The following is a 14,325-nucleotide window of genomic DNA, read 5'->3' as shown; positions in this document are numbered from 1 at the left end:
TTTAAGCTACTCCCTGTGGAAGGTCAAAGGCAAGGCTCTTAGGACCATAATTCCTTGTTATTGCTTACTAATAGTCTAGAAGAGTCGGGGTGCATCCCAGCCTCCTAGCCCCACACTGGCAACTGTTAGGAAGTCTTTTTTACCTGGCCGTGATCATCAAGAGGCATTTTGGGCTACAGCCTGAAGCCCTTTGGTCTGATTAACACCAAGTAATAATACCTTGTATGATTTACGGAGCTTGTTTGCATACATGACCTTGGTGAACCTCACAGTAACCCTGACTTAGGGCAGAAATTTTATAGTGCACTACAGTTTGAAAGAATACCAACTTTAGAATCAGTTCAAACCCTGGGTCTGCAGCCAGGTGTAGTGGTTCACACCTATAATTCCAGCACTTTGGGAGGACCAGATGGGAGGATTGCTTGAGCCCAGGAGTTCGAGACCAGCCTGGGCAACACAGCAAGACTCCATCTCTATAAAGTTAAAAATTAGCCAGATATCTTGGCATGTGCCTGTAGTCCTGGCTAATTGGGAAGCTGAGGTGGAAGGATTGCTTGAGGCAAGGGGGCTGAGGCTGCAATGAGCTATGATTGTGCCACTGTACTCCAGCCTATGCAACAGAGCAAGACCCTGTCTTAAAAAATAAAAAAACAAGGCCGGGCATGGTGGCTTATGGCTGTAATCCCAGCACTTTGGGAGGCTGAGGCAGGTGGATCACGAGGTCAACAGATTGAGACCATCCTGGCCAACATGGTGAAACCCCGTCTCTACTAAAAACACAAAAATTAGCTGGGCGTGGTGGTGCACACCTGTAGTCCCAGCAACTCAGGAGGCTGAGGCAGGAGAATCACTTGAACCCAGAAGGCGGAGGTTGCAGTGAGCTGAGATCACACCACTGCACTCCAGCCTGGCGACAGAGCAAGACTCCATCTAAAAATAAAATAAAATAAAATAAACAAACAAAAAAAAAACAAATAAAATGAATCCTGGGTCTGTAGTATCTTGTTAAGAGCTAGTTTTGAAGGCAGACACCCCTAGGCCCAAATTTTAGCTCTGCGGTCCTTTTACTGTGTGGCCTTGTACAAATTTACCTTTCTGAATCTCCAGTTCATATTCTGGAGAATGGGCTACCTCACATGATGGTGACTAACAATTAAATGAAACATATATAAACTGACTCGTTGTAGGTATTTAATAAATATTATTCCTTTCCCACTTCAAAGAAGTTATAAATAACTTATTCAAATTTGCAGTGCTCATAAGTGGCAGAGCCTCATGTTGTTTCTTTAGGTCCAGTATTTTTTCCACTGGATTCTGGCTGAGTTTTTTGGTCCCTCATATGTGCTGATTGCCCCCCTTAACTCCTGCTGTGGCCTCTCACCTGGGCTGCTCCTAGAAGGGAGATGGGCTGCCAGTGTCTTAACCATTCTAACTCTGGGACTATCCCTCTCCCTCCCTATCTGCTGGCCTCCCTGCTCTCCTACTCATGATTATTCCTCCAAAGGACACTCAGTTTCTCCACCATCTCATGCTCCTTGTCCCTTTGGATCCTACAGGTTTGTCATTCATTGGAATATTGCCAAGTCTATGGCTGGATACTACCAGGAGTCTGGCCGGGCTGGCAGGGATGGGAAGCCTTCCTGGTGCCGTCTCTATTACTCAAGGAATGACCGGGACCAAGTCAGCTTCCTGATCAGGAAGGAAGTAGCAAAACTCCAGGTAAGGCCTGGGCAGTAGAAGGTCTTTCAGTCTGACCCACCACTCTCTAGTTTTGTGAAGCTGATTTCTGAACTCAGATGATGCTTGTATAAGCTAGAGAAGGCTGCTCCCAACCTGTAAGTATAGCAAGGGGAAATGGCATGTTGGGTAGGGAGGCAGCTTACACAAACTAGGCTAGACTTTTTCCTTTATAAATATTTAAATTATCTTAATACTGGATGTTTTTGTTTTTGTTTTTTCTTTTTGTTGGTTTGAGACAGAGTCTCACTCTGTCACTCAGGCTGGAGTGCGATGGCACGATCTCGGCTCACTGCAACCTCCGTCTCCCGGGTTCAAGCGATTCTCCTGCCTCAGCCTCCTGAGTAGCTGGGACTACAGGCATGCACCACCATGCCCAGCTAATTCTTGTATTTTTAGTAGAGACAGAGTTTCACCATGTTGGCCAGGATGGTCTCAATCTCTTGACCTCGTGATCCACCTGCCTTGGTCTCCCAAAGTGCTGGGATTACAAGCATGAACCATTGCACCCAGCCTTTTTTTGTTTTTTTTTTTCTGTTTGTTTTTTTTAAGAGACAAGGTCTCACTGTCACCCAGGCTAAAGTGCAGTGGCATAGTCATGGTTCACAGCAGCCTCTAACTCCTGGCCATAAATAATCTTCCCACCTTGAGTAACTGGGACCACAGGTGTGTGCCACCATGCCCAGCTAATTTTTTTTTTTTCAATTTTTTGCAGATATGGGGTTTCTTTTTTTTTTTCTTTTTTTTTGAGATGGAGTCTCGCTTAGTCACCCCGGCTGGAGTGCAGTGGCGCGATCTCGGCTCACTGCAAGCTCCGCCTCCCGGGTTCACGCCATTCTCCTGCCTCAGCCTCCCGAGTAGCTGGGACTACAGGCGCATGCCACCATGCTGTACTGATTGTTGTATTTTTAGTAGAGCCGGAGTTTCACCATGTTGGCCAGGATGGTCTCAATCTCTTGACCTCAAGTGATCCACCCGCCTCCCAAAGTGTTGGGATTACAGGCGTGAGCCACCTTGTCCAGCCTCCAAGTACTTATTTCTAATCTCTGCAAAAATGACAATAAAGGGACAAATATATATAAATTCACAAGGATAACGAAAGTAGAAGACAACAGCAGGTAGAAATGATAACACATTGTGCCTAGACACACAAAGACCCTACTAGAAATCTACTCAAATTCGTAAGAAAACCTGGCAAACTGGCTGAATATAAGAGAAATAGTTTACAGATTAGTAGCTTTTCTCTAGTCAGATGAGAGCCAAGGGAAAAAGAAAAAAACAGTAGCTTTTCTCCACTGTACCAGAAATACGTAGAAATAGAAACAAACAAACAAAAAACTTAATTTACAACAATAAAACTTATAAAATACCTAGGAATAAGTGTTACAAGCTGTTAACAAGAGTTTTTTCAAAAAGCTCCCTAGTAGGCTGGGTGCGGTGGCTCACACCTGTAATCTCAGCACTTTGGAAGGCCGAGACGGACGGATCACCTGAGGTCAGGAGTTTGAGACCAGACTGACCAACATGGAGAAACCCTGTCTCTACTAAAAAAATGCACAATTAGCTGGGTGTGGTGGCGCATGCCTGTAATCCCAGCTACTCGGGAGAGGCTGAAGCAGGAGAATCACTTGAACCCACGAGGCAGAGGTTGCAGTGAGCCGAGATCGCGCCATTGCGCTCCAGCCTGGGCAACAAGAGCGAAACTTGGTCTAAAAAAAAAACAAAAGAAAAAGCTCCCCAGTTGCTTTAAATATATGGCCATGTCAACGTTGACAACCACTGATTTAGATGAAGAAAACTAAAATCTCATCAAGAGAAAACAAGCTCTAGGGTCAGGAGCGGTGGCTCATGCCTGTAATCCCAGCACTTTGGGAGGCCAACACAGGCAGATCACCTGAGGTTAGGAGTTCAAGACTATCCTGCCCAACATAGTGAAGCCCCTGTCTCTACCAAAAAATACAAAAATTAGCCAAGCATGGTGGCGCACACCTGTAGTCCCAGCTACTGGGGAGGCTGAGGTGGGAGAATCACTTCAACCTAGGAGGTTGAGGTTGCAGTAAGCCAAGATCGCACCACTGCACTCCAGTCTGGGTGACAAAGTGAGACCCCATCTCAAAAAAAAAAGGCTGGGCACGGGAGCTTACGCTTGTAATCTCAGCACTTTGGGAGGCCAAGGTGGACGGATCACTTGAGGCCAGTAGTTCCAGATCAGCCTGGCCAACATGGAGAAACCCCGACTCTACTAAAAATATAAAAATTAGCCAGGTGTGGTGGTGGGCGCCTGTAATTGCAGCTACTCAGGAGGCTGAGGTAGGAGAATTGCTTGAACAAAGGATATGAAAAGCAAATAATATGAAAAGAAAGTTCCCAGAAAAATTTATCAAATGACATGTTTAAACATGCTCAAGTTTAGGCTGGGTGAGGTGGCTCATGCCTGTAATCCCAACACTTCAGGAGAATGACATGGGAGGATCTCTTGAGACCACGAGTTTGAGTAGCTTGGGCAATGTAATAAGACTTCATCTCTACAAAATATTTAAAAATTAGCTGGGTGTGTTGGTGTGCACCTGTAGTTCCAGCTACGCAAGAGGCTGAGGTTTGAGGATCACTTGAGTCCAGGAGGTCAAGGCTGCAGTGAGCTGAGATCATACCATTGCACTCCAACCTGGGTAACAGAGTGAGACCCTGTTTCAAAAAATAATAACAATAATAAAAAAATAGCTGAGCATGGTGATGTGTACCTGTAGTTCTAGCTACTCAGAACGCTGAGCCAGGAGGATTGCTTGAGCCTAGGAATTCAACGCTGCAGTGAGTTATGATCATGCCACTGCACTCCAGACTGGGCAGCAAGACCCTATCTCCAATCAATCAATCAAAATTCGAAATGCTGTATGTGGAAACTTGAAAGAAAGAAAAAGACATCTTCAGATACAAAGGTTTCAAAAACATTCCCCTGGTATATCATGTCTCAGAAGCTATTAAAGGATGTTCTCCGTTGTAGAGAGGCAGTAAACCTAGAAAGCAAAGATGGAGACTCACCCAGGAGTAAGTCTTGGCGCAGGACGATATTGGAGGGTAGTCCGGAAAGATAGCTGTGTCCTAGGCCTAGGGAAAACTGGTCCAGATTGCACTAGGGGGCAGAAGACTCCAGGAAGGTAGGTTCCAAAAATCAGAGTGGAAGCTGGCATCTCTGGCTCCTATGGAAATGAATTGTTCATTATGTTAGGACAGTTAGAGGTGAATTAATGACATACTGAAATCTAAGTAAATGGAGAAAAACAAAGCTATTTCAGGGGAAACACAGTTACACAAGAAAGGAAATGTGATCACGGCGAATATAAAAATGCAATCACTCGGTTTAGCTGTGAACTCTGTTGACATAATCATAATAAGGAAAATACGGACTTAATAAGAAATTGTGTTGTAAACATATTGGGAAGTTGGGGGTACGGAATCTGTGTGCGTTTGTGTGTATTGGTGGGGATGAGTTACCTGCCCAAAGCATACACTCAATAGATGATGTCTCAGATATCAGTGTCTGGTTTTTGTTTTTTTTGTTTTTTTTTTTTTTGAGACAGAGCCTCTGTCATCCAGGCTGGAGTGCTGTGGCGCAATCTCGGCTCATTGCATCCTCCACCTCCCAGGTTCAAGCAATTCTCATGCCTCAGTCCCTGAAGTAGCTGGGATTACAGGCACTCGCCACCACGTCTTGCTAATTTTTGTATTTTTTTAGCAGAGACAGGTTTCACCATGTTGGCCAGGCTGGTCTCAAACTCCTGACCTCAAGTAATCCACCTACCTCAGCCTCCCAAAGTGCTGAGATTACAGGCATGAACCACCATGCCTGGGCTTTTTTTTTTTTTCCTTTTCTGTATTAAATAATTCACAGTATTTTAAAAGGATATGTTGGCAAATAGATATGTACACAAAAAAGGCCACTGATGCATAATCACATCACTCACAGATGCTCACTGTTCTGCTAGTTGATTCGGCCACAAGTCCATAGACAAGCTTGTAACAGAGTGAAGCCAGGAACAGTCTCTGAGCAGAGCTGCACCAGAGCTTTGGTCACTAAGAGGGGAATTACCTCCAGGAGTGGGTAAGGAAGGAAGTTGGCTGCCATCTTTAGAGTTCCACTGCCCTGACCAAGTGTCCACACTTGAAATGTACAGTGCCCATTCCTCACCTAATAGTGGTTCCTGGCCCAAGGTGAGACTGTCTTTTCAATTGGGTAAGGGTGCAGAGGTCTTCCTGGTGGGAAGGCCAGGAGCTGTTGCTTAGCTGTGGGGACCGCCTGCTATTGCCCTACTCCCCGCTAGTGGGAGCCAAAGGGAAGGCTGGCTGATGAGTGCGGATTGAGGATGTGGCAGGGACTGGTGCCCCCACCTCCTTCCGTCCCACCACCAGAGGTGGGGCTTTGCCCGCTGTGTGCCTGTCACCAGCCACCAGCAGTCATGCCTTGGGTTTCCCAGGTGGGGAGGTGGTAGGCAACGTTTTAAAAAGAAAACAGGAAACTCTATTGTATTGGGGGAGGCAGGAGTGGAGATGAGAAAATGATTTGGATTTTGTGAGAGGGGCTTTGGGGGAGTTTGGTAGTGGATGGTAACTTAAGTGCTTTTTCTTCCTTTTACGTTAGTTGCAGGCTTTGGCTTAGAAAGCCCCAGGGACATGGGGTGGGGGACAGAAACCTGAGGCTCTTGTCCCTTTATCTGCCTTCACAGTACCATCTCCTTCCCCCAGCTTTATCCTGTGCCTAGGAGCCAGGCCTCAGAGCTTCCTGCTATCCACTCCCCATAAGCCACTCCTCTGATATTAGTCCATAGCCAAAGGAGCTGTGGGTCCAGGCCTGGTGGCCAGCCTGGCTCAGCCCACTCATTCAGGGTGCTCCTTACCTGCAGGCAGGTGGCAACACCCTATCTGCTACCATTAGCACCTTCCAGAGCCCACCTGCCCTGCCCAGCCACATCCTGCTCTGCCCCGTCTGGGATGCTGTGCTCAGGGATGGGCTGGCAGGGCTGCACCCAGCCTCCCTGGTAAGTAGAGACTCAGGAAACCTTTTCGGTCCTCCTGTTTTCTGATTGTGTGATCCAAGGGGTACACACTGGCCCCTTGGGTGCCAACAGAAGGGCTTGGGAATCTTGCTCTCCTGATGTAGTTGACTGCCCACCCCCACCCCACATGGGTTTCCGAGTCAGCAGGTCAAGCATTATTTTATTTTACTTTACTTTATTATTTTATTTGAGACGGAGTCTGGCTCTGTTGCCCAGGTTGGAGCGCAGTACCGCAATCTCAGCTCCCTGCAACCTCCGCCTCCCGGGTTCAAGTGATTCTCCTGCCTCAGCCTCCTGAGTACCTGGGATCACAGGTGTGTGCCACCATGCCTGGCTAATTTTTGTATTTTTAGTAGAGATGGAGTTTCACCATGTTGGCCAGGCTGGTCTTGAACTCTTGACCCCAGGTGATCCGCCCACCTCAGTCTCCCAAAGTGCTGGGATTACAGGTTTTTGTTTTGTTTTGTTCTTGGTTTTTTTTTTTTTTGAGACAGAGTCTCCCTCTGTTGCCCAGGCTGGAGTGCAGTGGCGTGATCTTGGCTCACTGCAAGCTCCGCCTCCCGGATTCACGCCATTCTCCTGCCTCAGCCTCCTGATTAGCTGGAACCACAGGCCCCCACCACTGTGCCCAGCTAATTTTTTTGTATTTTTAGTAGAGACTGGGTTTCACCGTGTTAGCCAGGGTGGTCTCAATCTCCTGACCTCGTGATCCGCCCATCTTGGCCTCCCAAAGTGCTGGGATTACAGGCGTGAGCCACCGCGCCCAGCTGGGATTACAGGTTTTAAATTGTATTTTAAATTCATGTTTTAAGGTTGTCAAAAAGAATCACTTAACATTAATATATCTCCCTCCAATATACACAGAAGTATATATTTCGTATATGTTAAGTTTACAACCTTTATGCATGTGTTTACTATTATTAAAATAGGTGATGTTATATAGTGCTTCCTAAATGCCAGTCTGTGGGCCCTTTGCATGAGAACCTCCTGAGAAGCTTTTGGGAAACTCTCAAAAGCTCATCCCAGAAAATTCAGTTCAGTATTCTGGGGGTTATGATAAATAGTCAGGTTTGGGGACACTTTTGTAAATGGCTTTATTACTGTCATTTAATATTTTTCTCCCTTGTTACTTTTTTTTTTTTTGAGACAGAGTGCAGTGGCATGATCTCAGCTTGCTGAAACCTCCACCTCCTGGGTTCAAGCAATGCTCCTGCCTCAGCCTCCCAAGTAGCTGGGACTACAGGCACCCACCGCCACACCTGGCTAATTTTTTTGTATTTTTAGTAGAGATGGGGTTTCACGTTGTCAGTCAGGCTGATGTCGAACTCCTGGTCTCAAATGATCCTCCTGCCTCAGCCTCCCAAAGTGCTGGGATTACAGCCGTGAGCCACCGTGCTCGGCCTCCTCATTACTTTTTGTGCCTCTAAGGTAGTCCAATTCTGTAAGATTTGCTAAGGTGTCATTTTTTTGTCTGCAGGAAAAGAGAGGGAACAAAGCATCTGATAAAGCCACTATCCTGGCCTTTGATGCCCTGGTGACCTTCTGTGAAGAACTGGGGTAAGTGACTTATTTTGTGTGTGGAGCAAAGTGTCAGTGAGATCATTTACTCCCCTGGCCCCGCTAGTTAAGCAGCTGACATAAGACAGCCCGTAGGCTACCAAGGGACCCCTGCCTGCAAAGGCTGTTGTGTTGGGCAGCGTGGAAGTCAGGACCTTGCTGTTCTCTATTGGAGTCCCCAGGATCTCTGGCAGTGTGGGGATTTGCTCAGTCTTCTGAGTGGTATCCTTCCCTCCACTCCACCCTCTTCTGGAATGGCTGGCCTCACAGGCCACTCAGTTCCAAGGGATGTGACCAGCTCTGAGCTGTCGACTTTGTGGTCATCATGTGCCACCGAGCTGGGACTTCTGGCATCACTTGAGTAGTTCTCACCCTTATCCAGGACCCACACAGAAGCCTGTGGCCCCGCTTACCTCGGGGAGTCATGTGCTTTGAACCCACACATCTGTTTTAGCTGCATCTGCAGGCGATGGGGCAGGGGCCACAGGAAGAGCCCAAGGGCTGCTCAGTGTAGTCAGGTCATGTCCAGGCATGCGGAGCTATGAGTGCCTGGGTGAGAGACAGCCAGGAGGAGTCTTTACATTTTGATCGAAAAAATTCTTGGATTCATCTCATCTCATGGAATGATCCTGTCGGGGGATGACGCTGACGTGATTGCTTCAGACTTAGAGGTGAATAAATCGAGGTCCAGAGAGGTCACAGTCACGCAGCTCGTGGTAGACTGAGGCCACTAAACACCCGGCTCCTGATTTTCAGCGGCATGCTCATTTTCATACACCTAGGCCATCTTGGTTTTTGCGAGAAAAAACCAAGGAAATCAGAAAAGCTCTTCTTTGAGCTGTGTGTTTTTATTTCCACCTCCTCCTGTTCACCAGTGAGTCGGTGGCTTCTGGACTGAAGCTATTTTCTTCTCCAAACTGCCATCTCTAATTTGGCCTCTGTGGCAAGACCACGCCCAGCAGAAGTGGTCGGCTGCAGTGCCAGGACCACCCTTGCCTGCAGCCATTGCGACCAGAGAGCCCTTTTCAAGCACAATTAATACGGGAGTTGCTAAATTTGGCCTTCTTAGGCTTTTTGAGTAGAGCTTCCATTTCTGGTGAGGAATGAAAGGGCCAAGTGTTCCTGTTCATTGTGAGTCCTTTTTGCTGAAAAAAGCTCCGGGACTGTCCGAGGCTCTGGAATGCTCTCTGGAGGGTTAACTCTGCCAGTCCCCAGGGTCTGCTCAGTCTGCCAGGCAAGGGAACAGGTCCTCCCAAGGGCTTCTGCCTTTGTTTCTCCTGTCACCTTCCGGGGAGCTGGGACTTCTTAGTGCATCAGTGGCCTGGTTGCCAGGGGCTGGGGTCTAGGCATCTCTGGACCCAAGGAGTCCAGGTGACAGCATTGTGCTGCCTCTTGTGCAGCCTTGTACATGTCTCCTTTGCTACATGTGATGATTCTGAAATCCAGGCGGCAGGCTGGAATAAACACTGCTGGTATGTCTGTATTGGCTACTGTTCTTTGAATAAGTGAATGTTTGTTTATTTCGTAACTGGTGTGTAGCACAAAGAAAAAGCCCCTTCTCCACCAGATATTTGCTCCCTAAGAATAGTTCTCGTTGGAGGCTGAGGTCGAAGCAGCCTCCCACCAGCCGTTCCCTTGGGGTAGGCACCTGGCAGCGAGGGACAGAGCCAGCGGGGTGGGCTCAGCAGAAGTGGGTACATTTCTGCAAAGGAAGCTGTAGGTTTCCGGTTGGTTTGTTGTGGGGTCTGAGGCGCATGGGAGTGGGACCAGCAAAAAAGATACTCAGGTCAGTTAACTAATGAGGCGGGGCTGTGGCAGTCAGCAGTTTCTCTATCTGTAGCTACTTTCTCTGGGCTATAACCTTGAAAAAGCAGTGTTTGATTATTCATGACTATGAGTGTCTTTTAGTGTCATAGGGAACAGTTATTACGTTTGAAGCAACCTCCAGCTTGAGGCCTCGGCATTTTGAGATGGAAGAGCAGCCTTGTGTTTAGACCTGGATTGAATTGGGCCCTGTTGTCTCCTGGGATCTTGGGGCTGGGGGTGCCCAACAGCCCGGCATCTTCTTGTTTATCTGTGTGTTTACGCATTCAGTCATTTATTCAGCCGACAAATATTGACTGATGCCAGCTCTGTGCCAGGTACATTGGACTTGGTGATACACTGGTGGGCAGAAATAGCCCCGTCCCCTGCTTTATGGTGCTTGGTCCAGTGGGGAAGAGAGCACTGCAGATAGTCACAGCAGAGACATGTAAGTCCCAGAGCCGGCCATGGTGGCTCACACCTGTTATACCAGCACTTTGGGAGGCTGAAGCGGGAGGATCGCTTGAGCCTGGGAGTTCAAGACCAGCCTGGGCAACATGGCGAGACCCTGTCTCTACTAAAAATACAAAAAAACACAATTAGCCAGGCATGGGTGGCACACGCCTGTAGTCCCAGCTGCTCAGGAGGCTGAGATGGGAGGATCATGTGAACTCAGAAGTCTAACGTGCAGTGAGCCGAGATTGTGCCACTGCACTCCAGCCTGGGCGACGGGAGTGAGACCCCATCTCCAAAAAAAAAAAAAAAAAAGGCCGGGCTCAGTGGCTACCGCTTGTAATCCCAACACTTTGGGAGGCCGAGGCGGGCAGATCACGAGGTCAGGAGATCGACACCATCCTGGCTAACACGGTGAAACCCCATCTCTACTAAAAATATGAAAAAAATTAGCCGGGCATGGTGGTGGGCACCTGTAGTCCCAGCTACTTGGGAGGCTGAGGCAGGAGAATGGCATGAACCCGAGAGGCGGAGCTTGCAGTGAGCCAAGATCATGCCACTACACTCCACCCTGGGTGACAGAGCGAGACTCCATCTCATAAACAAACAAACAAAAAAGACATATAAGTCCTGTAAATGGTGTTTCGAGAGTATAAAACAGGTGGCCTTACCCTAATCCTCGAGGGTTAGGGAAGATTTACCTGAGGGAGTCAGGTTCAAACTGAGATATGAAGGATGAGGAAGGACTAACTAGGCCATGGAGTCAAGTGTGGTGTGAGAGGGAGAGCATCCCAGTCAATGAGAATAGCATGCGCAAAAGCCTTGTGGTGGGAGAGAACACGGCATATTCAAGAACCAAAAGACACGCTGAGAACCCAGGGGCAGGGCGGGGTGGGGTGGGCGAGATGGCTGGAGACAGGCCAGACTGTGCGGGCCCTGGTGAGGCTTTGTTCGGGAAGCTTGCTCTGGTGGCTCTATCTGGATTAAAAATGAGCTCTCACAAGTTAGCAGATTTGTAAAGGAATTTTTACTTCATTTGGTTGTGCCTTTCTCTGTCAAGGATTTGTGAAATTGCTGGCTGGGCCTGTGAGCCTGTTAGAAAACCTTGTTAGCCATCGCTCCTTCCACCTGAGGCAGTGGAGCCGTCCTCTCCATGTGCTTTTAGTGTTCTGGTCAGGGAACCCGAAAACCAATAGGATCAAGGAGCCAGAATTGGTCTCAGACCAGCCTCCCCATCTTACTAGTCTGACCAACCCTAAGCCAGATGGAATATTTTACTAGACTCTTTCCTGGTGGGAAAGGAAGACACCAGGGCCTGGCCCCTGAGCCAGAGGGGACCGCGGAGGGGCCCACCATCAGAATGGGGCAGGTCAGCTTGCCTCCCCTGCTGCCGTCTCAGTCCCCAGGAAGTCAGGTCACTCCTCTTCACCCTCTTCACGCTGAGTGTTTTCTGTGGAAGTGAGTAAACCAAACACGATGGCAAATAAGATGAGAAGCAGGATAGCGGTGATGAATAAGATAATCACTGCCAGGCCCCCCTGGTCCCAGGGGTTCTGCCAGAACACATCATTCCAGATTGTCTCTTTGAATACCAGTTGGTCCATGAGAATCTGGAAAAGAGGGACAGAGGACCTGAGCGCAGGCAGCCCTCCCAGGCCCTGTCCCAGGCGCTATGCTCTGCCCGCTGACTCCAGCCTCTATAGCAGCTTCTGTGAGCAGCCGGCCTGCCTGGCGGCCAGGGGACATGAAAGGGCTGGAGTCTGTGCTCGATGCCTGCAGCCAGCAGCAAATGGCATTTCCCCTGCTCTAGATACAGGAGCCAGGACTGGCGCAAGGAGTGGGGCCCTGGATTTTTCCTGGGGGCTGCCCCTGGATTCTCCAGTCCTTCTTTCCTGAGTAGCAAGTGTGAGCAAGGACTCTCTCTCATCCCTGAAACCTACTTGGCTAAAATCTAAAAAGCATCACGATAGAGCCTCACTGTTTTTCCTGCACCAACTGCCAAACATTTGGGAGGCATTCGAGAGAGCGTATAGGAGCCAAGGAGTGGCCAACTCTAGCTGAGGCCTTGGTGGGCTCCTTGGAGCAGCTGAGAACAGAACTTACCAGTCTTCTAGAAGTGGAGCTCCTTATCACAGACTGCAAGCCCATAGCCAGGTGAGGGCAGCCCGGGTGAAGGAGGAGGGAGCCATTACCCGATTCTGCTGGTAGCTGTTCTGGGTCCTACAAGGGCAATTCAGGGTGGTCCTTCAGGCTCACACTTTGCGGGAGGCTGAGCTGAAGAGGCCGTCAGGTGACCAGAGCTGCACCCTGACTCAAAGAAGCAACTGTTGAGAGGAAAAGGCGTGAGCGTGGCCAAGCGGCCCTGACCAGACCTTCGTTGCTATCACCAAGGCAAACAAAGGTGGGCTAGGACTGGTTGCCTGGCAACCACAGCTCCCTTTCTGCCTTTCACGTTCCCCCTTTGGCTCCTTTCTGCCCTTGTGTGATGTCATTTTGGGGGTGCTCAGTGCACGTGTTCATGAGTCCCTCCTGAGAGAAGTCAGACTTGGGGTGGACGGGGAAGAGACTGGACCGAGGGCCTTTGCCCCAGGCCATCGGGCCACCTCACCTGTGGCTGGGCTGGGCTGTCCTCTGTCTGGATGATGTGTGGACCGCGGACTTGCCCTGAGCTCGGGAAGCCCTGGGGCTGGGACTGGCGTAGGGCTTACTTCCTGTGTTGTGGGGTGAATGATTAACTGCAGCCCTGGGTGGCGCCTGGTGCCTCCTGGAACTGTTTCTGGGGGAAGGGTTGCTCCCCGCTGAGGCTTCCCATTGGTGCCTTTGTCTGCCCCTTGGGCACAGCCTAAGCAACATTGTGTGGTTGGTTTCTGCCCACTGGCACAATAGGGAAGCTGGGAAGAGGGAATCAAGCCTGTGCCCTGGTGCTTGAAACCTAATGGCCACCATTTACTCCTTTAAAAGCTAGGATGTGAGGGCCCACTGTGGCCAGGAAACAGGCACTGTGTGTCCAGTTGTGAGATCAGAGAGGCGGGCCCTGCCCTCCAAGCGCTTCCCTTCTAGCCCTCGGGTGCTTATCACAGCTGGTAAAGATCTGGGAGCTTTTAGAAATGCCCAGGCCCCACCTGGTACCACTTACATCAGTCTCTGGGGGTGCCAGGACATCATATTGTTTACACATCCCCAGGTGATTCTCCCCAGGTGTGGCCAGGGTTGGATGACAGATGGTGGCAGATTTAGAACAGTCGTTCTTAACTATCATTGGCGTCGCTGACCCAGGTTACCTGATGTTTTCCGTTTCCTTGTGTGAAACTTACTGACTAAGGCCCTTGGCATGCTGACTGCTCACAGCAGTGGGCCAGTCTCTAGCTCACCCTGTGTGTGCAGCTCTGTCAGTTAAGTCAGATGCTTATCAAGAGTCAGGTGTTGGTTCCCAAACCTGTTCATGGCAGTTGTAATTACATAATTGAATTTAACATCCCGGGAACCAATGAAGCAACAATAACAGCTGAAACCCCAATTTTCCATGTGGGGAACGGGCACAGAGAGGTTAAATAACTTAGCCAAGGTCATCAGCTAGTAAGTAACTGAGTTGGAGTTTGAATCCAGCAGCACACAGTCTGAGCTCTAAAGCACCTCAGAGCGAGTGGAGAAACAAATTGTTTCTAGAAATACCTGTTGAGGCCGGGCGCGGTGGCTCAAGCCTGTAATCCCAGCACTTTGGGAG

At 49.2% G+C, this 14,325-nt stretch overlaps 2 protein-coding genes across 5 annotated transcripts in view; one reads left to right on the top strand and one right to left on the bottom strand.

Annotated features, from left to right (window-relative positions):
- Positions 1-14,325, top strand: part of RECQL5 (RecQ protein-like 5) — a 49,987-nt gene that overhangs the window by 8,787 nt on the left and 26,875 nt on the right. For 2 of the 3 annotated variants that reach the window (XM_011979975.1, XM_011980047.1), the window contains exons 7-8: positions 1,557-1,719; positions 8,266-8,345. In XM_011979975.1, coding sequence (XP_011835365.1) covers positions 1,557-1,719; positions 8,266-8,345 — 243 coding nt within the window. Of the gene's footprint in view, positions 1-1,556; positions 1,720-8,265; positions 8,346-8,811; positions 9,825-14,325 lie in introns of those variants that run through there. The other variant, XM_011980131.1, reaches the window with a different exon arrangement.
- On the bottom strand, positions 11,606-13,338 carry SMIM6 (small integral membrane protein 6). Of its 2 annotated transcripts, XM_011980309.1 has the most exons (3): positions 13,210-13,338; positions 12,794-12,925; positions 11,606-12,211 (listed from the first exon to the last, which is right to left on the bottom strand). In XM_011980309.1, the coding sequence occupies exon 3, from the start codon at positions 12,203-12,205 to the stop codon at positions 12,017-12,019; it is 189 nt and encodes a 62-aa protein (XP_011835699.1). In that variant the 5' UTR covers positions 12,206-12,211; positions 12,794-12,925; positions 13,210-13,338; the 3' UTR covers positions 11,606-12,016. The 2 variants fall into 2 exon arrangements, with proteins under 2 accessions (XP_011835699.1, XP_011835617.1); XM_011980227.1 differs by lacking the exon at positions 13,210-13,338 and having other exon boundaries at positions 12,794-13,169.

Source organism: Mandrillus leucophaeus, unplaced genomic scaffold, assembly GCF_000951045.1.
Source record: "Mandrillus leucophaeus isolate KB7577 unplaced genomic scaffold, Mleu.le_1.0 Scaffold1, whole genome shotgun sequence".
In the NCBI taxonomy this organism is placed as follows: Eukaryota; Metazoa; Chordata; class Mammalia; order Primates; family Cercopithecidae; genus Mandrillus; species Mandrillus leucophaeus.
This window is presented reverse-complemented; position numbering and strand designations above follow the sequence as displayed.

Bases quoted from the DNA above. Each gene is read 5' to 3' on its own strand.
- SMIM6 (XM_011980309.1), bottom strand. From the start codon at position 12,205: ATGGACCAACTGGTATTCAAAGAGACAATCTGGAATGATGTGTTCTGG.